General features: G+C 60.5%; 2 protein-coding genes across 8 annotated transcripts in view; both read left to right on the top strand.

The window, feature by feature from the left end:
- HDAC4 (histone deacetylase 4) overlaps window positions 1-10,561 on the top strand; it is a 272,909-nt gene extending 262,348 nt beyond the window's left edge. For all 7 annotated transcript variants that reach the window (XM_066346634.1, XM_066346638.1, XM_066346636.1 and 4 more), the window contains 3 exons: window positions 4,447-4,531; window positions 5,396-5,537; window positions 5,938-10,561. In XM_066346634.1, the coding sequence (XP_066202731.1) occupies window positions 4,447-4,531; window positions 5,396-5,537; window positions 5,938-5,977 (267 nt within the window). In that variant the 3' untranslated portion in view covers window positions 5,978-10,561. The remainder of the gene's footprint in view (window positions 1-4,446; window positions 4,532-5,395; window positions 5,538-5,937) is intronic.
- LOC136379061 (collagen alpha-1(III) chain-like) lies at window positions 7,892-23,449 on the top strand. The gene is made up of 12 exons (XM_066346531.1): window positions 7,892-8,055; window positions 8,835-9,012; window positions 10,970-11,062; window positions 13,858-13,928; window positions 15,490-15,541; window positions 16,501-16,576; window positions 16,748-17,525; window positions 19,892-20,068; window positions 20,288-20,400; window positions 22,329-22,457; window positions 22,502-22,574; window positions 22,693-23,449. The coding sequence occupies exons 1-12, from the start codon at window positions 7,892-7,894 to the stop codon at window positions 23,447-23,449; spliced, it is 2,661 nt and encodes an 886-aa protein (XP_066202628.1).
- Window positions 23,450-24,392: the final 943 nt, after the last annotated feature.

Here is a 24,392-nt window from a genome sequence, read left to right as displayed (position 1 = left end):
TACCGGCCAGCAGTGTCTGTCACCGACGTCTTATCCCACCTCTGCTTGGCGGCCTCACCCTGAAAACGCAGGTCCTCGGAGCCCTTTGTCTTCTTTCATCACTCAGTGAGACCAGCAGCAGCACTAGGGAGTCTGCATTGAGACCAGCAGCAGCACTAGGGTGTCTGTGGGTGGTGCTGGCTGGGTCTGCACCCCTCTGTCCTTAATGCCGCGTCCTGGACATGCTGGAGCGTGCCATGCGTCACCTCCGACTGTCCTCGCTGCCCAGCGAAATGGTCTCCGGAGAAGCCAGGGGGCCACACCCACGTCCATGGCCGTTCCTGCTACTCCTCTCCCATGCCCCCTTCCTCCACCCAGCTTCACACGTGGCGAGTGTGCGCGCAGGGCGGGGCCTTCTGGCTCACGCCTTACTTAAAACGAGCACGTGAGACCACCGTCCCAGACGCCTCCACCAGGGCTGGAACAGGGATGGCGAGCCTCGGTGCCACGCGGCTGCTTCAGGGCCCTGTGCTGGGAGCGGGCGAGGGGGTGGGCGGGGGCGTGGCCACAGTGGGCGCCATGCTGGGAGTGGGCAAGGGGGTGGGCGGGGGCGTGGCCACAGTGGGCCCCGTGCTGGGAGTGGGCGAGGGGGTGGGCGGGGGCGTGGCCACAGTGGGCGCCGTGCTGGGGGTGGGCGGGGGTGTGGCCACAGTGGGCGCCGTGCTGGGAGTGGGCGGGGGCAGGGGCGAGCGGGTGGGCGGGGGCGTGGCCACAGTGCCGAGATGTGGCCGCTGCCGAGGGTATTGGGAGGAGGATGACGTGTGACCCTGGAGCCCAGCCATCCTGTGTGCGGGTCCCGCCAGGGAGATGGGCCGTGGGCACCTGGCACAGGGCAGTGGAAGCCAGGTCCGTGTAGGAGAGGCCCGCAACTGACCGCTCCGACACGCCCTCTGCTTCCGAGTGGCCCGTGGCTTGTGGAATGAGTTAATTTTTTAAAGCAAGCCTTTTTTCTCCAAAGTGGAGTTTGGACCTAACGCTCAGGATACCTGGGCCGTGCTGAAAGGTGACCCCAAACCTCACAGGCTTGTTTCCTGCGGGCGCTTCCTGTCCAGCAGGGGGCCGGGGACCCTGCTCCTCGTCAGCCTCGGGGCAGGACCTGCAGCCTCAGGTCACTGCTCGTCCCCCTGCTGAAGGCCCACTCTCTTGTCCCTGCTCTGGCCGAGGATGCGGGCTTGTTCAGGGTAGTGGGTGCAGTGACCACAGTCCCAGGACAATGGACAACGGTGCTTCTGAGCAAATGCCACTAGAGGGAGTTGTGGCTCCCAGAAAATGTCCTTGCTCACCTTCGCAGGTGACGTCCGTGTTTGTCCCGAGGCCCGGCAGTGGTGGCATCCCCACGTCTGACCTCTCTGTCTGTGGGACAGACAGGAAGCAGCCCTGTGGGGCCAGTGCGGGCACCTCCTCGTCGTCCTGAGGTTGTGCGTCTCCTCACGTCTGGGCACGTGGGCTTCCCCTATGAGGACCGTTTCTGCCTGCTGTCCTGAGGAAGGGCCAGTGGGCAGATGGGCAGACTGACGCGTACATGGCGGGTGGACAGGCGAGCCCCCTCTGTCTCTGCTCCCGGACTGGGCAGCTGTCCTGGGCCACAGATCCCCTCTGGGGGAAGGTTGTAAGTGGTTCGTCTGTGCCTTCCTGAGCTAGTTCAGGAACGCCGCGCCGCTCACGTCGTCTGTCCTGTCGGCCCGGCCCCAGAGCTCTGCTCAGAGCCAGTGTCCTCTCCTGCCCTCTGTCTCCCTGCACTTGGCCCTGGGCCTGTGCTGCCTCTCTGGTGCCAGCTTCCTGCCGCACCAGTCAGTGTAGAGTCGCTTCAGGGAACAGCTTCCTGCCGCACTATCTTTTTATTTTTTCCTTAAAATGTATTTCTGTCCCTTTCCTGTGCCTCCGCCCCTCTCCGGGGCTGCTCTGTTCTCGTACTTCTCACGTGCATGCGTGCACTGACGGCCACACGTGTCGGCACAGTTACGACTGCAGCTCACACGGGTCTGGAGCGTTTCCGTGTTTCTTAGTTCTCGGCATTTCCTGTTTCTGTTGCGCTTCTTCCTGTGACGGTTGGTGTGAGCCACGGGCTCATGGTCTCCTGGTCAGCCGTTCCTAACAAGTCGGCTGTGGAAGAACGGGCAGCGTCGGCACTGGTCTTGGTGGAGCGGTGAGTGTGGCTGGTGCTGGGCGGTCCGCACAGACTTCCCACTTGGGGTGTGTGACTCGCGAGGTTCTGGTGACGTCCATGCAGTGGCCTCGCCACCTGCTGCCAGCGTGTCCGTTTCTCTGCTGACTTCCATCTGTGCGTCTAAGAGGATGTGTCAGACTTTCCCACAATGGCGGTGTGTTCACCTGTGTCTCCTTTAGGTGCAGATTTACCTCATACATCTTAAAGCAACTTTACGAAACATACACGAATTTAAATCTTTGTGTCCTTGTCATGAGCTGACATTTTGTCGTCACAGTGACCTCCTCTGTGGCACTAAGTCATTTGTGCCCAACCCTGAGGGTGGCGTGCCACCTCCTCTCCACAGGGCTCTGGGGCATGGCAGTCAGCTGCCCCTCGCTCCTTCCCCCGCATGGCGTCCTGTGTAGCGACGTGGCCTTCCCTGTCTCTGCTGGACAGCACCCCGGGGCGTGCTGTGAGCGAGCCTGGTCAGGACTCTCGGTGGGAGTGTCATCTATTCCCGTGCTGTTTTCCCCTTTCTGTGGCTCTTTCCTCCTCTCTTGCCTGCTCTCTGCACGGCTAAGGCTCCTCGATTCCGGTTGTCCTTTCTCCTGAGTGGACAGACAGCCACGCTCAGTTTCCCAGTCACAATCCTGGAAAACACTGGCATGTGCCCATGACACAGTCAGCACCGCGCCTCCCCGTGCGGTCACGGCCTGGACTGCGCTGGCCACAGGGTCGTGGGTTAAGTGGACATCCTGACGTATGGCTTATAAAACACGACTCACTCGTCAGACGTGGAGGGAGCAGCCCCACCTGCTCCGGGTTTTGTCATGACGAGTGCCCCACTTCCTTCTCTCAACCTCACAGGGTGGACATCACTGACAGCTGCGCAGCTGTGCTGTTCCCTTCTCCTCCCTCCTCCCCCCCTCCTCCTTCCTCCTCTTTCTCCCTCCTCCTTCCTCCTTTCTCCCTCCTCCTTTCTCCTCTCCCTCCTCTCCTCCTCCCTCTCCTCCTCCCTCTCCTCCTCCCTCCCTCTCTCCTCCTCCCTCCCTCTCTCCTCCTCCTCCTCTTCCTCCTCTCCCTCCTCGTGTCTCAGTCCATTCTCCCCATTTGTTTATTCACTCGCTCACTTGTGCCCATGTGCTGTGGTGTTACTTCAGGCTTGGTGCCCTAGTTCAGGACTGCATCCGTGTTTTGTTTCTGGCTGAGCCGTGTGTCCCCGACGTGCCGTGTTCATCTTTGAGCTCTCATGCTCTGCCCAGGGGTGCCCAGGTGCATCCTGTGCTCTCCCTGCAACAGCACGTCCCCAGGGCAGTGTGTTCTCTCACTGGAGGGGCAGGGGTGTTGGCGACATTGATTGCTGCCCCTTGCCCAACTTCAGCCGACTCACTTCTGCACCCTGTGGTCGCAAGTCACAGTTCCTGAGGCTGAGTGGCAGCACCGACTGACAGCCTGGCCGGGGGCTGCGTGCCCCCGAGAGGGTGGACGGGCTGTGCGGGTCAGGAGCCTGGCCGCTGCAATGCAGGTCCGCACTTGCGGTGGTCAGGACCAGGTCAGGACCCGGTCTGGGCGGCTTTGTTCTTAGTCTCTACCCAGATGGAAGGCGGAGGATGAATAGCGCATCCTCATCTCTGCGGGCACACGGTCTGTGTGCACCTGATCTCCCAGGTGGGGGGCTTCTGCTTCCACTGAGCCTGGCAGGTCTCCCAGGTCTGGGCCCGTCCAGTGATTAAAATGTCATAGTAGTTGTGCTTTCCTGATTCGTGCAGCTGCTGTGGTGTCCTTGCTTTGGTGTCCTGTGCCACTGCCGGCGTGCGCTCTGTCCCCCACAGCCGCTCTGGACTCACTCACCTGCTCCCTCCTTCCTCCCTTCACCCTCCCCGTCACTAGAAGGAAACCGTGGCCAGGTGATTCCAGCCTTCTTCTTTAGAGCACCGGGAATATGGGATTGGTATTTCCAAAAAGTAGCAGTTACCGCCCTGCCCTGCCCTGACGCTGTCTGCAGCAGCCCCACCTGGACACGTCTGCGTCCTTCTTGCATGGGGGCCACAGGCACACCTGAGCCTCCCAGGGGAGGTGCCCTGAGGAGCATGCCTGCTTCTGTGACAGTCTAACTCCAGAGCCGCGCGTGACTTTTAAAGTTGTTTTTTCCTCTGTTGGTGACTGCACCCCAGGACGGTGCTGCCGTGAGCCGCCCACCTTAGCGTGCAGGGGCCACGCAGCATGCTCACGCTCCCCGTGTGTTCCGTGTTTTGCAGCTCGACCCACTCCCAGAGAAGGTGTTGCAGGCAAGGCCCAACGCCAACGCCGTCCGGTCCATGGAGAAAGTCATTGAAATCCACAGTAAGTTTTCGGGCCAGGCCTCCTGCAGGGAGACCCTCCCGTGGCCCATGCCGGACTGCCCGCCCCCTAGCCTCACCCCGTCCCCCGTCCCCTGTCCCCTGTCCCCCGTCCCTGTCCCCAACCCCCGGCTCCTCCTGTCGCTGCCGGCTGCGCCCCGGCCTGCGTGACCGGCCTTGCTTTCAGTCAGACAAGACGTGCTACTGGGCACTCACTGACCCCTCAGCTCCCCTCCCCCACAGCCCACTGGAAGATGTTGTCAGCTCTGCTCACAGGAGCCCCCGTCCCCAGCTAGCGGGGGGGGGGGGGGACCCAGCTGTTAACTGTGTCCTTTTCGTCCCTTCTCTTCACCTGGCCAGAGAACCCCACCCACCTGTAGCCTCAGTGCAGGAGCCAGGTCCCTATCCCGAGCACTGCCCTTTGAGTGGCTGGTCCTGGGGACCAGGGGAGATGACACAGTGTCAGGTGACTTGTGCCAGCATACCTGTTTTGGTGAGCTGGCAATGCCCTGTTTTTGTCACAAGGTCATTTTGTCCTGGGTCCTTAGCATGACCCAAATCGGGGAGACTTTCCATCGAGGTGGGTAGAAACTGGGGGTCCCACCTGTGTTCCCTGCGTGGGACCCCCGTTGGGTTCCTGGCCTCAGAGTTGTCCCCCTTCCCTGATGAGAGCCCCTGTGTACCAGGGAACGCTGAGAGGCCAGCTCTGGGCAGTGCCCAGCCCCCGGCGTGGGCCCCTCACTCTGAGGCCCTGTAAGGATGCCCCGTTATCTTGGAGGGTCTAGGTGGGACCCCCACGCCTAGGGCGCAGGCTGAGTGGCCTGCGGGCCCTGCCCCATGAAGTTGGTGACCGACGTGTCCCACCCAGGCCAATACTGGCGCGCCCTGCAGCGCCTCCCCTGCACGGCCGCCTACTCCCTGGTCGAGGCCCAGAAGTGTGACAGCGAAGAAGCCGAGACCGTCACTGCCATGGCCTCCCTGTCCGTGGGCGTAAAGCCTGCCGAGAAGAGGTGAGCCCCTGCTCCACCCTGGCCGCCGGCCCTGCAGGGTGGGGACCGTTGGGAGGCAATGGGTGCCTTTGTCCTGGATCTGCAGCCCAAGGCTTCTCCATGGAGGCCCTCGGGTCCCCGGGGGGGCAGGCAGAGGGATGTCCCCGCCTGACTGCAGAGCTCGGCCAGCATGGCACGTCTGTCCAGTGTGGAAGAGCCCTGGGCATGCGGGGAGTGGTCGCTTCTGACCGGTGGCCCCGCAATGTCTGACCAGGACGTGGAGGCAGGAGGTGGGCAGGGCCAGGGGCGAGGCAGCCGTGGTCAGTGACGGGCAGGGAACACCCCACGGCGCTGCCGCTGACCGCCGTCCACCCTTCTCTCTTCTGCTGCGCTGCCTTGTCCAACCCCGGCCCCGCCCCAGGCCCGACGAGGAGCCCATGGAGGAGGAGCCGCCCCTGTAGCCTCCGCAGCCGCGACTCTATCTGTCTGTCTTGAAGCTCTGCCAAGAAAAGTTGCCGTTTCTCTGCGTCCTGCCAGGCGATCTCTGAGTCCGCGGGCACCAGGAGCCCAGACCCCGGCCTCACGGGGCAGGGCGGCCTCCCATGGAGCCCAGGACAGATGCCGGGACGCGCAGGCTCACCCACGGCCCCGCACGGCGGCCACGAGGGAGGAAGCCTGCGGAGCTGACGGCAGAGGTGCCCGACTCAGCTGACACGCGGAAACGAAAATCAAAGATCTAATAATACAAAACAGACTTGATTAAAACTGGTGCTTAACGTTGATGATTAATACCCACGATTCCAGTCTCCGTGTAAACCACTCATCTTGTAGCTTACTTTTTTAAAGATAATGTTTTCTACGGCTCTGGCCGGCTCTGACCCAGAGCGGGGTGCGGTGGGGTCTGCGGCCGGGTGGGGGACGGAGTGGACGAGCATTTTAGGGGAAACGACAAAAACCGAATGGGAGCCTGCGGGAGCCGGCTTTGTCGTCTCAAAGCCATTGGAAGATGCGAGTTTGTGCCTTTTTTTTATTGCTCTGGTGGATTTTGTGGCTGGGTTTTCTGAAGTCTGAGGAACAATGCCTTAAGAAAAATACAAACAGCAGGAATTGGCGGGACAGCGTCCTGGGCTGGGGCTGCGGCGTGCCCGCGGGCAGGAGCCAGCCCACGCGGGCCGGGCCAGCGAGCTCGGGCGCCTTGACGGCGGCGACCCTGCCACCCTCGTTCGCTTTATCACCGTGTGAGGAAGATGGAGGTAGTTCCCAAAAAGTGGCAGATACTGTTGGGGGTTTTGAAGTCCCACAAATTTTAAATGAATCCAAAGTGTTCTTTTCTCATACATCATATAACAATTGAGCATCTACGTTTGGTGTGAAGCATGTCCTAGGCACACTCTCAGTGTTAGGATCGGAATGCTTTTTATTAAAAGCAAGTTAGCATGAAGTATTGCTTAAATTTTAGGTATAAATAAATATATATATGTATAATATATATTCCAATGTATTCCAAGCTAAGAAACTTGACTCTTTTGAAATCTTGGTAAAATATTTATAATGCATTTATAGAGAAAGTATATATATATAAATATATATATATATATAATAAATGCACATGGTGAAGGTCCCTGGCGAGGGGTGACTTGTGAATTAGACGTCAGGATGCTTATGGAAAGGGATCTCGTTTGAAACTCACCTATTTTTTTGGAGTCCAGATTAGATCGATTTCAGATTGCCAACACATTTGCCACTGGCAACTACCGCAAGTTTGGGTTTTATTTCAAAATGTTTTCTAAAGAAAAGACCCCCCCCACCCCGCTCCGCGCCTCCGCACATATATGTACCTAATGAGTTTTATAGCAAAGGATATAAATTTGCTGTTGATTTTTATATGAATTTTTCACAAAAAAAGATCCTGAATAAGCATTGTTTTGTGAATTTCACATTTTTTTCCTTTTTCTCACCATTTAGCAGTTTTCTGAATGGTGACAATGTCTAAACCTTTTTCTTTTTTCTAAATTCTCGCTTGTACATTTTTTTTAAACTTCCAAAGGTGTTTTTTATTGTTTTCCTTCTCGTTTGTATGTACAGTGAGCAGTTTTCTATGACAACCAGAACCGTTGCCATCGGAGTTTATTTTCAGGACGAGCGCGGTAGGCCGGGGCTGTCCCGGGGCCCGTGTCTGCTGTGCGTCAGAGGGCCACAGGGCTGGTGCATCTCCTCTCCGCAGCAGGCGCGGCGGGGACCGCTCGTGACCCTGAGCTGGGTGACTGGCCGCAGACACCACGGGCCATCGGTGTTCACAGAACTCACGTTTAAACTGGTCTGACCACGTCGTCAGGCTGGGGTTTTAGCTTCAGCTTTCCAAAGACCTTTTACGCATGTCAGCAATGCATGGCCCGGCGCCGTTCCTGGCGTCCCCACTGCGGCCACGCGGCCGGGGCCCTTGCGGCTGGGCGAGCCGGCGGGGACAGCAGGTCCCCAACGGGACAGCCGGGCTTTGCGCTTTTACTCTTGGACAGGAACCGGACGTCACTTTTACCTGGTAACTTGTTTTTCAGCATTTGAAGCCACCGATTTCATTCCAAAGTGTGTAGTGAGTTCAGGCTTGTGGGAGGCAGCAGCTCGGACAGTGCGCCCGCGGGAGGGTCCTGAGCCGGCCTCCTGCGTTTGTGACGCAGACAGGGCAGCTTCTGAGAGCCGCTGACATGCTGAGCACTGACTGAGCAGGCGAATCTGAATTCTTGGACGGTCTTGGTCATTGGTGCTGCTGGTCACAGTGGTCAGGTCTGGGACAGGGGCTCGAGGAGAGGACAGGAGGGACTTGGGGTGTGTTTGACTTTCCCTTCCCTACTGGCCACTCTGCTCTGAGGCCCACTGGCCGGGGAGCTGTTGGGGGCGCCATGCCTCCCGTCCCCGGTGTGGCACGAGCGGTGGCAGGGCCCCCAGGCGGCTCTCCGGCCTCTGGCCCCTTCTCCACACGGCCCTCCGAGAGCCCCTGCCACCCTGCCCGTCCCGGCTGCTAGGAAGGAATGTGTCATCTGACGTTTTACAGATGACAGGACGGCAAGGACCTCCCGGTGGCCAGTCCTCCCTGGGGGTTCCTCCCCTCCCACAGGTCACCCTGCGAGGTGCCCGTGTGGCCGGCCGGCTGGCTCACTCCAGCTTCACGGGCGTGCGGGCAGCGTCGCTGTGCGGCCTTTCTTTTCTGTGAAGACGCGGCCCCTCCTAGCGGCCGTGCATCCAGGGCGACCCCGCGTTGGGGAGCGCTCTTCACACCTCCCTCTGGCCCTTGGGCCTTAGCCCTTTTCTTCCTTTGTAAAGGCCTTGGGGCACGGCCGAGCGGGGCGGCCAGGCCAGCGAGCACTTTATCCTCTTCACGGGAGACCCTGTGACTGCGGGGCCCACGCCTCCGCCGGCCCCCCCAGTTCCCACCACGGCCCGTCTGAGCCCCCCCACCAGCAGGCAGCCGTCCGGGGCCAAGCCGGCTTCCAAAGGGCCAGTTTGTCCACGTGTTTTGGTTTTTCTTTCTTTCTTTTAAAAGCCTGTTTCCAGGGGAAGCGCCATTTTGTATGGGTCTGACCCGCGGAGGGGCTGGGCTGTCTGCGATTCTCCATCAGAACATTCCTTCCCTCCTGGTCACAGCCATGTGCTCATTCCATTCTTTTTGTAGACTTTTTGGGCCCACGTGTTTTATGGGCATTGATACATATATAAATATATATATAAATATATATGAATATATTTTTTTAAGTTTCCTACAGCCAGAGGTTGCATGACTGTACGGCCGGCATGTCTTTATATTGTACACAGATTTGCACGCCGAACTCGGCAGCTCGGGGGAGAAGAAAATGCCTTTGTGTTCCTCTCTCCCGACATTTGCTGATTCAAGAGATGGAGATTTTCTTCTTTTTTTTTTTTTCTTTTTCTGTAACGCAAAACAAACCCTTAAAGGGCGGGAGAAGGGAAGGTTTGCGTCTTATTGAACTTATTCTTAAGAAGATGTACTTTTTATTGTTAAGGAAAATAAAAAGGACTACTTTAAACATTTGTCACAGTAAGAAGAAAAAAAAGTTTAACACATGACATACCAGTAATAGAGTTTATTGTATTTATGTGGAAACAGTGTTTTAGGGGAACGACACGGAATTCACGTGTGAACTGCTTGTCTCTTCATTTGGTTTGGAGGACTTTCGTTCTGTTTCTCGTTTTGTTTCCTTCATCTTCTTGCTCCGGTCTGTCGGCCGGCCGGGCGAGGCCAGGGCCACCCTCACGGCCCCTGCCGGCTGCTTGGTTTTGTTTTTTCAGATGGAGAACTGGGGGCCCCAAAGGGCCCCTTTCTGCACAGCCGCGACGACTCTCTTAACTCCTTTCCCGACGGCGTGTCGCTAGGACTTCTCTTTAAGCCGTCGTGGGCTGTGCGTGTGCTGTGGCTTCAGATTCTGCTTTGCCTCTGAAGGAAACCATTTCTTCCTGTGACAGAGCCCGTGCCTTGCTCGGCTCACTTTGTCTCTGACATGATTAAACGTCTCCTATGGAAAGAAAAGGAAGTGACAGTTTCTGCTTGTTTTTATTTTTTCTTGATGTGTGCTCCAGATGGTGGAGGCTTTCCTTCCCAATTTATGCGAATGACACACACACGCAGAACACAGACATCAGAGGGGGGTTGGCCCTGTCCACCCGAGCTCCTTACAGGCAGTGTGGTGAAAACCAAGCTTGGACGACAGCACATCCTACCTGACGCTGGTTTCCGCCCCGGCGGGTGGGGGTGGGGTGGGGTGGGGAGGGTCCCCACTGGGAGCCGCTGCCTGTCTCTTCTGTAATTTAATCAGTTGTCCGATTGTCTGGACCTCCCTGTGGGGCCTTCGTGTTTGCTCGGTGGGGCTGGGGGTTTCTTTCTTGGACTCCTCATTTCTGTCTCGCCGGTCGGTCTGCCTCGGCCGAGGGGGCCCTCTGACGGCCGGCCCCACCCCCCTGCACCGAGTCCAGCATTTTGTGCCTCCTCCTTGTTACTCTCGTGGTGTCAATAAAGACAGCGTTCTCTGCTCTGACCTCTGGTGTCTGCTGTGTGCGCCTGCCCTCGCTGGCTCTCATGGATGGGGGGGCCTGCATGGCGGGCCCCCCTGCACCCTGGGCTGGGGTGGGGCACCCTGAACCTGTGGGGGTGGCCCCTGGGACTCAGACCAGTGGTGACACTGTCACCCTTTGCCTGCAGGACAAGGAGGTCCCACAACACTGTCCTCATTTTAAATGTTCGATCGTTTTAAGTCCTTACACTGTTTTCTCTCCCAAAGTACTTTTCAAGTTGGGTGACGTGGTCTGGAAATAACCTCAGAACCGAAAGGCCGTCTTCCCACAGCCGAGCACAGGCTCTCCCCACCCCCGCCCCCTCAGGGCGTCTGCACACGCTTCTCCACAACCGCCTGCCCTAACCACTGCACCGTCCTCTGGGCTCCCAGGCCGGGGGGCTGGTCACTGGGATGAGGGACAAATCAAGGCCGGCCACCGGCTGGCTCCCAGAGCTCCAGCCCGGCTCTACAGGGCTGTCCAAGGTACTGTCTGCACACTTCCTGGCCGCTCCTCACTCCCACCACCAGGCACTGGCTGGACATCCTGCACGTGACCCCCTCCGAGTTCACGTCCTGCCCCCCTTGTCTGCCCGGTGAGGTGTGTGGAGCGCAGCCACCCAGCTGACCATCAGACGGGGGCCCTGCCCAGCCGCAAGCCCGGGGGCGGGAACTCTGGTGTCAGGCGGGGGCTGGTACCTGGTCTCCCAACTGACAGGATGGGACAGGTGAGGGGACAGATACCCCGGTCTCCAGCTCAGGGCGGACGCTTTTAAGGACATTTATCAGGTGACTCAAAACGAGAGCATCTTCTAAGAGTTCTCACTCCTGAAACCAGCTGGTTTATTTCCAGCTCCTGGGCCGGGAGGTTCCTGAGGGCTTCTTCTCTTCGGTTTTATGAGAACAGAGATTTTTATGATGCATCTTTTGGGTCATTTTGCCTGAAAGTGACTTTTTAAGTTACGCTACAAAGCACTGGTACCCGGTTCCCTTAGAAAATACACCGCCACGCCGAGAGAAAAGGACAGGCTGTGTGTCCACTGTGGAAACCGCTTGCCTCCAATGGGTTTTAGTAACAAAAACCCAACAGAGGCCGCTCTGCCCCCGCCCTGCCCCCCAGGAGCAAACTGCCCTGATGTGTGTGTGGAATTCTTGTTCACATTTTTGCACTGTTGCCACATAACATTATCTATGAAAGTAAATCTTGGAGTTTCTCATGTGTATGTTTATGGTACGTGGTCCTATAAATAACGTCTTCTCAAGGTTGTACCTCCAAAGTATATTAGCACGCTCCACCCCCACACATACTGACGCCTCGCCTCCTCCCCTTCCTCCTCTCTCCTCCCCTCCCTGCCCTCCCATCTCCTCCCTCCCTCCTTTCCCTCCCCTCACCTCCCCTCCTCTCTCCTCCCCTCCTCTCTCCCCTCCTCTCTCCTCCCCTCACCTCTCCCCTCCCCTCCTCTCTCCTCCCCTCACCTTCTCTCCCCTCCCCTCCTCTCTCCTCTCCTCCTCTCTCCTCTCCTCCTCTCTCCTCCCCTCCCCTCCCCTCCTCTCTACTCCCCTCCTCTCCCATCTTCTCCCCTCCCTCCTTTCCCTCCCCTCATCTCCCCTCCTCTCTCCTCCCTTCCTCTCTCCTCCCCTCCTCTCTCCCCTCCTCTCTCCTCCCCTCACCTCTCCCCTCCCCTCCTCTCTCCTCTCCTCTCTCCTCCCCTCCTCTCTCCTCCCCTCACCTTCTCTCCCCTCCCCTCCTCTCTCCTCTCCTCCTCTCTCCTCTCCTCCTCTCTCCTCCCCTCCTCTCCCCTCCTCTACTCCCCTCCTCTCCATCTTCTCCTCCCTCCTTTCCCTCCCCTCATCTCCCCTCCTCTCTCCTCCCTTCCTCTCTCCTCTCCTCCTCTCTCCTCCCCTCCTCTCTCCTCCCCTCCTCTCTCCTCCCCTCCTCTCTCCTCCCCTCCTCTCTCCTCTCCTCTCTCCTCCCCTCCTCCTCTCCCCTCCCCTCCCCTCCCCTCCTCTCCCCTCCCCTCCCCTCCTCTCTCCTCCCCTCCTCTCTCCTCCCCTCCTCTCTCCTCCCCTCCCCTCCCCTCCTCTCTACTCCCCTCCTCTCCCCTCCCCTCCCCTCCTCTATCCCCCCTCCCTCCTTTCCCTCCCCTCATCTCCCCTCCTCTCTCCTCCCCTCCTCTCTCCTCCCTCCCCTCCCCTCTCCTCCCCTCCTCTCCCCTCCTCCCCTCCTCTCTCCTCCCCTCCCCTCTCCTCTCCTCCTCTCTCCTCCCCTCCCTGCCCTCCCATCTCCTCCCTCCCTCCTTTCCCTCCCCTCATCTCCCCTCCTCTCTCCTCCCCTCCTCTCTCCTCTCTCCTCCCCTCACCTCTCCCCTCCCCTCCTCTCTCCTCTCTCCTCCCCTCCTCTCTCCTCCCTTCCTCTCCCCTCCTCTCTCCTCCCCTCCTCTCCCCTCCCCTCCCCTCTCCTCCCCTCCTCTCCCCTCCCCTCTCCTCCCCTCCCCTCTCCTCCCCTCCTCTCTCCTCCCCTCTCCTCCCCTCCCCTCCCCTCCCCTCCCCTCCTCTCTCCTCCCCTCCCCTCCCCTCCCCTCCCCTCCCCTCTTCTCCCCTCCTCTCCCCTCCCCTCCTCTTCCCTCCCCTCTCCTCCCCTCCCTCCTTTCCCTCTCCTCATCTCCCCTCCTCTCTCCTCCCCTCCCTCCTTTCCCTCCCCTCATCTCCCCTCCCCTCTCCTCCCCTCCCCTCTCCTCCCCTCCCCCTCTCTCCTCCCCTCCTCTCTCCTCCCCTCCCCTCCCTCCCCTCCCCTCCCCTCCTCTCTCCTCCCCTCCTCTCCTCCTCTCCTCCCCTCCCCTCCCCTCCCCTCCCCTCCTCTTCCCTCCCCTCTCTGCCCCTCCCTCCTTTCCCTCTCCTCATCTCCCCTCCTCTCTCCTCCCCTCCCCTCTCCTCCCCTCCCCTCCTCTCCTCTCCCCTCCCCCCTCTCTCCTCCCCTCCCCTCCCCTCCTCTCTCCTCTCCCCCCTCTCTCCTCCCCTCCTCTCTCCTCCCCTCTCCTCCCCTCCTCTCTCCTCCCCTCCCCTCCCCTTGGTCCTCTCTCCTCCCTTCCCTCTCTACCCTCCCTCCCCCTCTCTACCCTCCCTCCCCCCTCCCTACCCTCCCTACCCTCCTCCCTTCCTCCCTTCCCCTCCCCTCCCCATCTCACCACTGCTGAGATTAACCACCTTCTCCTGGGTGTGTTTACTTTGGTTCCTCAGCAAATCCTGTGAGCGTCCAGGTTCACGGTCCATTTGGTCTCCAGTTCCTGGCCCCACACCCTCTGTCCTCTGGATTCCTGCGCCTCCTCCTGCCCTGTTACCCTCTGGTGTCAGCGTGAGGTCTGGAACGCCCCTGCTCCTGGTCCCCAGGACTGTCACTGCCATGACGGGGCTCATCCTGCTGGCCTGTCACACCTTCTGAATACAGGCTCTGAGAGCGTGAGGCTCGCTCCCCACACCAGAGTTTTAAATTCAAGAGGCCCGCAGTAAATCGGCTGAGTGGTTCTAAGGTTCAGTCTTGGCCCATTTACCTGTTTGGTCATTGGTGTTGGGAAGCAGTTTCACAAAACACCCGGGTGCTCCTCCTTTATTATAAGCTCCAAATATCTTCTTCTGGTTTAGATTCTTTCTCTTTCAAATATTAAAGAAAAGAAGTAAAACATTGCTAAGGAAGGTCACTGGTAAGTGACTTGAGAGGAAAAGAGTAACACTTGGCATCTAATGACCCGAGGAGCCACGGTCCGTGGGTCCACATTTACCGTCCACACAAAGCTCACACAACTTCTCTTAAAGATCACAAAACAGACAAGTCACAGAAGATGATACATTCGTTCTGTAAACAACCAGAAATCGCGTATCCCTTGTGAGGACTCTTAACAGCTCCCTGAGAGAGAAACAGTAGTTGGGGCCCCTGTATATTTGAATGACTCACTCTGTCCATGCCAGCGAGGGTCTGTGGCCCCTGCGGGTGGGGCAGCCACAGCCTGGAACAGACATGAGACTATTTGTTTAGAACCTTAGACATGTCTGTGCCCCGATCTGGTCACTTCACTTCCGGGAATCCATCCCAAGGACATGAACCTCATGGCAGAAAATGTCTGCACCGAGGTGCTCATTTCAGCAGCGTTTAGTGCAGAGTTGGAAACACCTGCAAACATTTAGCTGTTGGGAACTGGTTGGTGCCCAAGTACTCGGCACGTGGGCAGCAGCGGGGTTAGGGTGACCGTCACTGGCTGCCCACTGGAGGACAAGTTGCGGGAAGGCGTCACATGCCAGGCAGACAGAACTAAAAACAAAAGCCGTAACTTCGAAGATGCATCGGAGGAGTCGCCGAGTCCCGGTAAAGCCGGCAGAGAGCGATCGCCCCCTTTCGACAGAGGGGCGTGTTGGTTTCCAAGAAGACTTCGTATTCACGCTGGTGCAGGCGACCCTCGGGCACCGCCCCAGCCTCTGCCCACAGAGCTGGTTTCCGCAGGGAACGCGTCACAGCTGTGGCGAAGGTAGATGTGAAAGGCTGGGTACGTATCATCCAGCACGGTTTCTTCTCCAGCCCCCAGACCCAGCAGAGAGTCCCGCCCCACAGTCCTGGGCGCAGCGGACAAAGCCAGTGTGGGAGGGTGCTCAGCCTCCCGGCCCCAGGCGTGGGGGCACGTGCAGCCTGACCCCCCGGAGCGCGCTCGGCCTCCCGGCCCCAGGCGTGGGGGCACGTGCAGCCTGACCCCCCTTAGCACCGCGCTGGGGGCCGCCTAACCTGAGGCAGCGGGACCCTAGCTGGTGTGGCTTCTGTCAGCGTTGGTGTCATCCTGCCACGTCTGTGTCACTGTCGGTGAGACATGCTAAAAGCAGTTCCCAGGGGCCAGGCACCGTGGACGCTGTGCCACCCGCCACCCCTGCAGGACCGAGGGGCTCGGCTCCCCGGCCCCCAGACGCCGTCCCGTTGAGGAGGAGGTGACGTGAGCAGGGAGGAGTGAGAACAGGATGGCAGGAGTGGCCGGCAGCCAGGAGGGGGTGCAGCCGCAGTCCCAGACCCCTTCCTCGAGGCTGGGGTCCTTGCTCCAGCTTCCGGCTCCCGTGGGAAAACCCTCTCTCCTGCAGCGCAGGCGTCAGGCAGAGGTGGGACCTGGGGCTGCACGTTTCACCAAGGATGGCTCACGGCCAGCCTGGAGGGTTCGTCCTACCAGGGGAAGCCAGGGACCCCAAAACAGGGCCACATGCCCCTTGGCAGGGCTGTTTGAGGGTCTACAGAAACTTGGGGTGCAGGCTGTTTTGGGGAACGGTGCTTTGCCATCTTCTGTCTGAAACTTTTCAGACCACTTGTCAGGGGGTCCTAGAGACTGACAGTGGATCATGCCCTGGCAGGGTCCTGTTTGGGTGACTGGGACCCAGCGTCCGCCGCCCGTGGAGGCCACAGCTCCCCCCCACCTCTGGGCTGGGCTCTGCTCACCCCCGGCTCGAGCCTATCCCCCTCTCCATGCTGGTTAGCCTGCCGCAAAGTGGAGGTTAATGCCATGGACTCCGGCGCAGTTTATTTTGTGTGATTGACTAGGTCCGGTCCCTCTGACCAAGTGTCAGGGACACGTTGACACACCATTCGTGTGATGGATTCACAAAGTCACGGCGGGAGCCAGTGTGGGGCTGTTCTCTGGGCTTCTCCACCTGCTGGAGGGGCCCAGTGACCCCCTTCCCGGCCCTCACCGGAGGGAAGAGGGCGGCAGCCACAGAGGCTAGGCAGGCGGGCTCCAGGGGCTTTCTGAGGTTTGGGGACGGACTTCGTCTGCCAGAGGGCACCACGGGGCCGGGGGGGGGGAGGCAGGTGTGGTGTTTGGGGACAGTGGAGGGTGACATGCCGGGGCTGGTGGGGGAGCGGTGCCAGTGCGGTCCCGGTGCCACCTGGTGGTGCTCCCCAGAACTGCAGCGGCATTCAGATGCCCGCCACTCCCGTTCAGCCCCCACCCACCGCCCTGACCCCGAGAGACGACGGAGGTGGCGGTGGTGACATTTGCACGTGTCGGGGGTCTCAAACTATATTCCCCGCTACCCCCGGGGAAAGCAATCCCAAGGGATCAGACCTTGCTCCTGGTGGGGAGCCCGGTGAGGTCAGCACAGAGTGAGGAGAGCTGGGCCGTGGGCACCCAGCAGCTGCCTGGTCCCTAGGACGGCCTGGTCCTCCTCGCGCACCCCGTCCCCGAGACGGCCTGGGCCTCCTCGCGCACCCCGTCCCCAAGACGCCCTGGGCCTCCTCGCGCACCCCGTCCCCGGGACGGCCTGGTCCTCCTCGCGCACCCCGTCCCCGGGACGCCCTGGTCCTCCTCGCGCACCCTGTCCCTAAGACGCCCTGGTCCTCCTCGCTCACCCCGTCCCCGGGACGGCCTGGGCCTCCTCGCGCACCCCGTCCCCGGGACGGCCTGGGCCTCCTCGCGCACCCCGTCCCCGGGACGGCCTGGGCCTCCTCGCGCACCCCGTCCCCGGGACGGCCTGGGCCTCCTCGCGCACCCCGTCCCCGGGACGGCCTGGGCCTCCTCGCGCACCCCGTCCCCAAGACGCCCTGGTCCTCCTCGCGCACCCCGTCCCCGGGACGGCCTGGGCCTCCTCGCGCACCCCGTCCCCGGGACGGCCTGGGCCTCCTCGCGCACCCCGTCCCCGGGACGGCCTGGGCCTCCTCGCTCACCCCGTCCCCGGGACGGCCTGGGCCTCCTCGCGCACCCCGTCCCCGGGACGGCCTGGGCCTCCTCGCGCACCCCGTCCCCGGGACGGCCTGGTCCTCCTCGCGCACCCCGTCCCCGGGACGGCCTGGTCCTCCTCGCGCACCCCGTCCCCGGGACGGCCTGGTCCTCCTCGCGCACCCTGGCATCGGCCTTCCCTCGGTCAGAACCCTGCATTTCCAGTGTTCCGGCTTGACGATCGTCACGAGAGCTGTGATCGACTGGGGTCGGTAATGATTCAGGGGCCGTGGTGCAAGGCCAGGTGTTTGGCTCGGCTGAAACTGACAGTGGGCTCGACTAGTAGGTGCTTACGGAATAACCTGGGACGCCCAGGGGGTGAGGACCTTTGAGTTTCGCCCCGCTCCGGTCCCAAAGCTGCCGGCCACACCGAGGGGCTCCCGGAGGCGTCACCATTCGGGTGTTTCACCTCATTCTCAGCGGCATTCAAGCTAGAAGACTTTATAAAAAAAAATGTTCGAGGTTTTTCTTCATGAGGCTTATTTGGGAGTCCCGGACTCTAAGCAGCAGAACCGTAGAACTTTGGATCACGGGGGTCCCCCAAATAGTGGGGGGTCGGTCAGCCTTCGCGGAGTTGGGGAGACCCACATGGGCTGTGTGTCAGCAAGTGGCAACAGTCGGGGGCACTTGTCACGTGCCTGCTCTGCCTGCAGGTCCTGTCTGTCTGCACCCGCGTGGGGAGGTGAACGGGGCTGAGTCCCGGGAGGACCTGGGGTGCGGATGGAATTCAGTCTGTCCCTCCGTCCTCCCCGGCTTCCAACACGTGGCAAACGTCTTGAGGAGCAAACCAGCCACACGTCTGCGACAGGCCTCCTTCCTTAGGCGGGGTTTGGTTTCCACACACTTCAAAACCATAGGGGCGTCCGGTCGGCCTCTTAGAAGTCCCCCGAGCTTCCCCTGCGGCCTCTGGACGCCGCCAGCGTGCCTCGTCGGACAGTGGCTGCTCTGCCGTCAGGGTTCCTGGTGTTTTTAAAGTTGTCGCACCAGCTCCGTGCAGCCTCTGAGGCTTTGGGGCGCCTCTCGCCCCCCCCCCCACCCCCAGCATGCTCTGTGCACCTGCCACACCTGTGTTTTGAGGGATTCCCATCAGTGTGCTATTTTGTGTTTGGTGTATTTGAGTCAATGTTTTTCTATCTACTCGTTTTCATTCATTCTCTCATTTCATTCATTTCATTCATATTTGTTTTTTCAGTAAAAACAGGCCGGTTGGCTCAGGAGATAAGAGCGTTGGCCTGGCGTGTGGACGTCCTGGGTTCTATCCCCAGTCGGGGCGCAGAGGAGAAGTGACCATCTGCTTTTCCTCCCCTCCCCCTCCAGTGGCTCGGTTGGTTTGAGCGCCGGCCCCAGATGGGGATGGCTGAGTGGATCCCGGCCAGGGCGCGTGGGGGAGTCTGCCTGTCTCCCTTCCTCTCATTTAAAAAAAAAAAAAGATAAATAAATATTAGTTGTTAAATGTCCTGATTTACGGCCAAGAATGTTTATAATTTGCCCAAAAAAACCACTTCGCAAAAGCTACTCAAGCTAATGGGTGAGTTCATCCAGGGTCCTTGATACCAGATCAGCCTACAAAGCCATTTGTATGTCTGTAAACCAGCGACAGACCATCAGGGAATGGAATGAAGAAAACCACTCTATTCACAATTGCATCGGGAAAAAAAAAAAAGTAAGAGCATTTAGGAAGAAGCCCAGCAAAGGAAGCGCAACGTGGAAGGTCGTGGGTTGGAGGCGAGAGGAACCGGAGGGTGGGGGCGGTGTATCCTGAGGCCGGGCTGGGAGACCCCCGGGGCCATTCTCCCGCTCGTCCTTAAGACCCTGTAAGAACCGCAGCAGGTGTTTTGGAGGGAGGGGTGGTTAGAAATCGGCAAACCAACCATAAGATTTTTCTTGACAAGGCAGAGAACTCACAACATCTAAAACAATCTTTTTGAAAAAGGACAAAATGAGAGTGTTGATGCTACCAGACTTTAACACTTGTTCTCACGCTGTAGAGGCTGTGGTTGTTGACGCAGGGTGGACACGGAGGTCGACGGAATAAAACCTGAAGTTCACAAGTAACTGCTGGCATGTGTGGTCACCTGATTTCCAACTCTGATGCCAAGAAAAATCCTCAGAAGATAAAAAAAAAAAAGGAGTCCTTCCGACAAATGGTTCTGGGCAATCGGCTCTCCAGAGGCAGGAAGATGAATCCCGACCCTCACCGCCTGCCATTCGCCGACATTAACTCGAGTGGATTGTAGAGCTGGTTTCAAACCCCTGCAAGAAAACACAGGAGAAAATTTGGGAGCGTTTGGCTTAGGCGGAATGTTCTTAGATGTGACCCTAACAGCATGATCCACAAAAGGAAAAAAAAAAAAAAGTCGATACATCAGACTTCATCAAGATTAAAAGCTTTGCGTGTCATTCAGACATCGTTAAGAAAATGAAAAGAGAAGCCACACACTGGGTGGGGGGGGATAGCCCCCGGGGACACGTCTGCCTGTACCTGGTGTCCGGGGTCAATAACGCACTCTTACAAGTTCAAGAGAAGAAACCCGATTTAAACTGGGGGGAGGGCGCACACCGCCACGTCCCCGAGGAGGCTGTGCAGAAGACAGGTCCGCGAGAGGACGCTCCGTGTCGTCAGTCACGAGGTGACACCAAGTCAGGAGTTCCCGCCCACGAGGACGGCGGTCGTCACAGAGACCGCCGGCGGGGAGGACCAGGGTGTGGAGAAGCCCTCATCTTCCCGCTCCGCTGCCGCTGGGAGGGTCCGGAGGTAAATATGGTAAATCTGCCGCGGAAAACGTGTCGGGCGGGCGGTTCGGCAGGCGTCCCGCACGATTCAGCAGCCCCCCTCCTAGCTGCGCCCCGCCCCCGAGGTCCGAACGATCCTGTCCCCCAAAGTGCGTGTGTTGTCCCTCCCATGGGGATGATGTGAGGTGGAGCCCCGATACAGGGGACCCCACAGAGCCCCCTGTCCCCTCTGCCGTGGGAGGACACAGCAAGGCGACGGCCATCTACGAAGGCCATCTACGAACCAGGAAGACGACCCTCACCACGCCCGGATCACCTGGCGCCTTGACCTGGAACTTCCCGGCCTGCAGAGACGTGAGACCTGAAAGCTGTTTCTAAGCCCACCCCCCACCCGCCGCCACGTCGATGGTATTTATTACAGCAGACGATTACAATACCCCGGAGAAATGGGACCCTGTGTCCACGCAGGGGCTCGTACGAGAACGCTCAACGTGGCGTGCGCCCCAGAGACTGAACACGGCCCCAGAGGCCCAGGAACTGGTGACTTGCAGGAACAAAATGGGGTCCAGCGTCTGAAAGGAGAAGGCGCTGGCAGCGTCTCCAGCCGGGGTGACTGACGGTCGAGGACATCGTCCCTCACTAATGAAGTCAAGTGCAAGAGGCCACACAGTGTGTGACTCCACGGGGCCCCACGCTCACTCGCTCGGGGAAGGCGGAGGCGTGGGGGCCCGGACGGAGGCCCCGCAGGCCGACGGGAATGTTTGAAAGTGTTTAAAAACCAAGCGTTTGAAAACAGATTGTGCTGAAGTTTGCAGAACTCTATACATTTCTAAAAAGAAAAAAAAAAGACTTCACCAAATTGTACCGTTACGGTGGATACATTCTATGGAGTATAACTTACACCTCAATAAATAAGCTGTTACAAAAGAAAACTCCAGGGCAACACCGCAACAAAACCGCTGTCAGGTTTCCTAGTGGACACTGCGTGCGCGTCTGAACGGGTTAATCAGCAAACCCCTCCTTGCGTTTCACGGCGGGGACGCGGGCTCCCGTGTCACCTCTGAGTTCACTGGAGGTCAGGGTGGGACAGGACCCTCCCGGGTGCTTTTTAAGGAGGTCGAAGTCCACGCACAGAAGGAGGTGCTCAGGGTGGCGGCGGGGACTCAGGCCCCCGGTTCCAAGCAGGACGTCACGCTCCCACCTCGGAGGCCACGCTGGAGGGACCCGACCACTGCTGTGCCTCCAGGAAGCTGGGGACACTCAGTGCCAGGCCGCTGAGGGTGACGCGTCCACTCCCCCCTCCTGTGAGGACGCCGTTCCTGTGCCGTCATCATCAGCCCTGTGCTGCCCCGGGGTGGACACTTTCTGACCATTCAAAGACAGCTGGTCCCAGTCACAGACGCCTCCGGGCACTGCTCAAACACCCCCAGCCCGTCCAATCCCACTGCGACCCTGCAGGCGGTGTCCCTGTCACCGTCTTCACTTCGCAAGGGAGACTCACAGTGCAGCTCCAGTAACCAGACGCCTGGCAGCTGGCACAGCCTCCTGAGCCCTGGGTGTGGCCGTGGTCTCGATCTCCAGCTCTGAGCCAGGGTCCCCCCGCCCCGGAAGTGGGGATGGTGGTGGAGACTGTGGGTGCGGCCATTTTGCTTGGGGGGAAATGACGTCCAGCAGACATCGCGGAGTTTAGCCCTACCCCTTGCACCCCGAGCCCCAGCCCTGCAGTGTGCACCGTTGACCTCTGGGGACAGTGTGGCCAGGGGGAGGAGGTGACAGTGCTCAGCTCCCAGTTCTCTGTGGCCTCCGGGAAGAGGTCACCTGCACCCCATCCAGGGCACGACCCCACGCCCCCTCAGCCTCGGGGCTTAATGGTGGTGTTTATATTCTGCAGTCCTGGGAGCTCTGGGCTTTCTTAGGGCTGTTTTGATGTCTGGTTCTTAAATCACTGGCTGGATCACGTTGTTGCCCGTCTGGGCCACATGTCCCCAGCACTCGGTGCGTTTCTTCTTGGTGTGGGGTCACACTGGCCAGGGTGGACACAGGGGTACCACACTGGCCGCCTGGGACACAACTGACGTTCTCCGGTAGCATCCCTCGCGTCTTGCCAGCTGATCACAGTTAAAACTCTGTGTTTGACCTTTTTGTGACATTTCCTGCGGGTCCTCCAGGGCGGCTTGCACACACAGCTGCCACCGGCACGGGACCATTTCAATTAAACCCAAAACAATTCAAGTGGAATGGATGAAAAGGTCAGTTCCTCGGTCACACTGGCTGCCCCACAGTGCTCCACGGCTGCGTGTGGCTAGTGGCAGCCCGGCTGGACAGCGAGGTGACCGGGGCGCTCACGGCACCGAGGGGCTGGGAGGCGGAGCTGCCCCAGGCGGGCGGCACCGGTGCTCACGGGCACCGCGGTTAGTCCTCCTCCGTGAGGCCTCCGCTTCTCTTTGGGAAGCAGGGGTGTGGCCAGCTGCCGACAACTGTGAGGGGCTCCGTGGGCCAACAGCAGCGGCCGTGGCCGGAGGTGCCCGGTAAGAAGCAAAGGGACCGTGGCTGCAGGTTCCGTACACTGGGCCATCCCTCCTGGACCACGTCCTGAGGACACCTGCTGAGGTGCCGGCCAGCATCCTGGACCCTGTGACCCCACAGCCCGGCTCACAGTGACGAGCTGGGCTGGAAACGTGGCCATGGGGAGGCCAGGCTGAGGGACCGTGAGGCCGGCTGGGAGCTGGCAGGCTTCCGGGGGCCACTGGGCAGACGAGACAAGAACAGAGAGAGGAGCAGCGTCGAAGGCCCCGGGAAGCCTGCAGGTGGAGGGGGGCGGTGTCCGCCAGGGTCCCAGCCCGCGACCCTGAGCCAGCCCGAGCGCCTCTCTGCACCTGGCTGCCAGCGGGCTGCCCGGGGTCACGGCGGTGCGGCTGGCGCAGGCCCACCCGACAGACCACAGCAGCAGTCCCGAGCGGGGTGCGCCTGGCGCGGGCCCACCCGACGGACCACAGCAGCAGTCCCGAGCGGGGTGCGCCTGGCGCGGGCCCACCCGACGGACCACAGCAGCAGTCCCGAGCGGGGTGCGGCTGGCGCGGGCCCACCCGACGGACCACAGCAGCAGTCCCGAGCGGGGTGCGGCTGGCGCGGGCCCACCCGACGGACCACAGCAGCAGTCCCGAGCGGGGTGCGGCTGGCGCGGGCCCACCCGACGGACCACAGCAGCAGTCCCGAGCGGGGTGCGCCTGGCGCGGGCCCACCCGACGGACCACAGCAGCAGTCCCGAGCGGGGTGCGCCTGGCGCAGGCCCACCCGACAGACCACAGCAGCAGTCCCGAGCGGGGTGCGCCTGGGCCCTTCCCGTCTGGAGAAACATGTGGTTCTGATTGTGTCATCCGAGGACATAAAAACTCCCGGGTGACAGGGAGGAGGGCCTGGTGGCCTGGCGGGCTGGGAGCCCCACCCTGAGCATGTGGGGCCTTCTAGGGCTGAGGGCCACCCTCAGGGACGCGCTGTGCCGGCCCCCCTGCCCGGCGTGGTGGAGGGGGAGCCGTGCGGTGAGCAGCTGTGTGGGTGCACGAGTCCAGGAATTGGGAAATGCCAGACTGCTCCAGACACTTGGGCCCCACCAGGTGCGGACAGGAGCTGAGGCGTGTGTGTGGGGCGGGGCGAACACGCCTCAGGCACGGACCTGGCCCCGGCATCCGAGCTGTCGGCCCGGGAGAGCGCCCCCTCCCCGGGGAGGGTCACCCTGGGAGCCCTGAGTCCTCCGCGAGACCCTCCTCAGCCCCCGGCCCCCGGGGTGTGCCCCCCGGCCCGCCCACCCTGAGGGTCTGTCGCAGGGGAGCCGTTCCCACGGGGGGGCCACTCTCCTCTGTCCTGGGAAGCTCGCAGGTTCTTCCTTCTTTTAATTTGTTGTCAAAACCCGTTGTTATTTCATTTTTTATTGTTTTCCTCATTTCCTAAACCTCCAGCCGGTTATTTCAAAAACGCTCCACCTTGAATGGGATTCAAGCCCTCCCCCCCCCCATCCCTCAGGCTCCTGACCAGCTGCTCTGCATCCGGAAGGACAGGCGAGGCTGGCCGGTGGGGCGCTTGGTCTGAGGCCCTCCGGGCGCTGGGGTCCCTGCCCCCCCTGCTCCCAGCACCGCGTGGCTCCTGGTGGCCGACGCCCCCCCGCAGACCCCCCCCCCGATGGCCGACGCCCCCCCACAGACCCCCCCATGGCCGACGCCCCCCCACAGACCCCCCCATGGCCGACGCCCCCCCGCAGACCCCCCCGATGGCCGACGCCCCCCCACAGACCCCCCCCGATGGCCGACGCCCCCCCCCCGCAGACCCCCCCAGCACTGTCACACAGACGG

The sequence above is a fragment of the Saccopteryx leptura genome, chromosome 7, assembly GCF_036850995.1.
Source record: "Saccopteryx leptura isolate mSacLep1 chromosome 7, mSacLep1_pri_phased_curated, whole genome shotgun sequence".
Taxonomy (NCBI): Eukaryota; Metazoa; Chordata; class Mammalia; order Chiroptera; family Emballonuridae; genus Saccopteryx; species Saccopteryx leptura.
This window is presented reverse-complemented; position numbering and strand designations above follow the sequence as displayed.

Bases quoted from the DNA above. Each gene is read 5' to 3' on its own strand.
- LOC136379061 (XM_066346531.1), top strand. From the start codon at position 7,892: ATGTCAGCAATGCATGGCCCGGCGCCGTTCCTGGCGTCCCCACTGCGG. The intron at 17,526-19,891 runs GTAATGATTCAG...GTCCCCGAGGAG, and splicing joins GCTGTGATCGACTGGGGTCG to GCTGTGCAGAAGACAGGTCC. The intron at 22,458-22,501 runs GTTAGTCCTCCT...TTTGGGAAGCAG, and splicing joins CGGTGCTCACGGGCACCGCG to GGGTGTGGCCAGCTGCCGAC.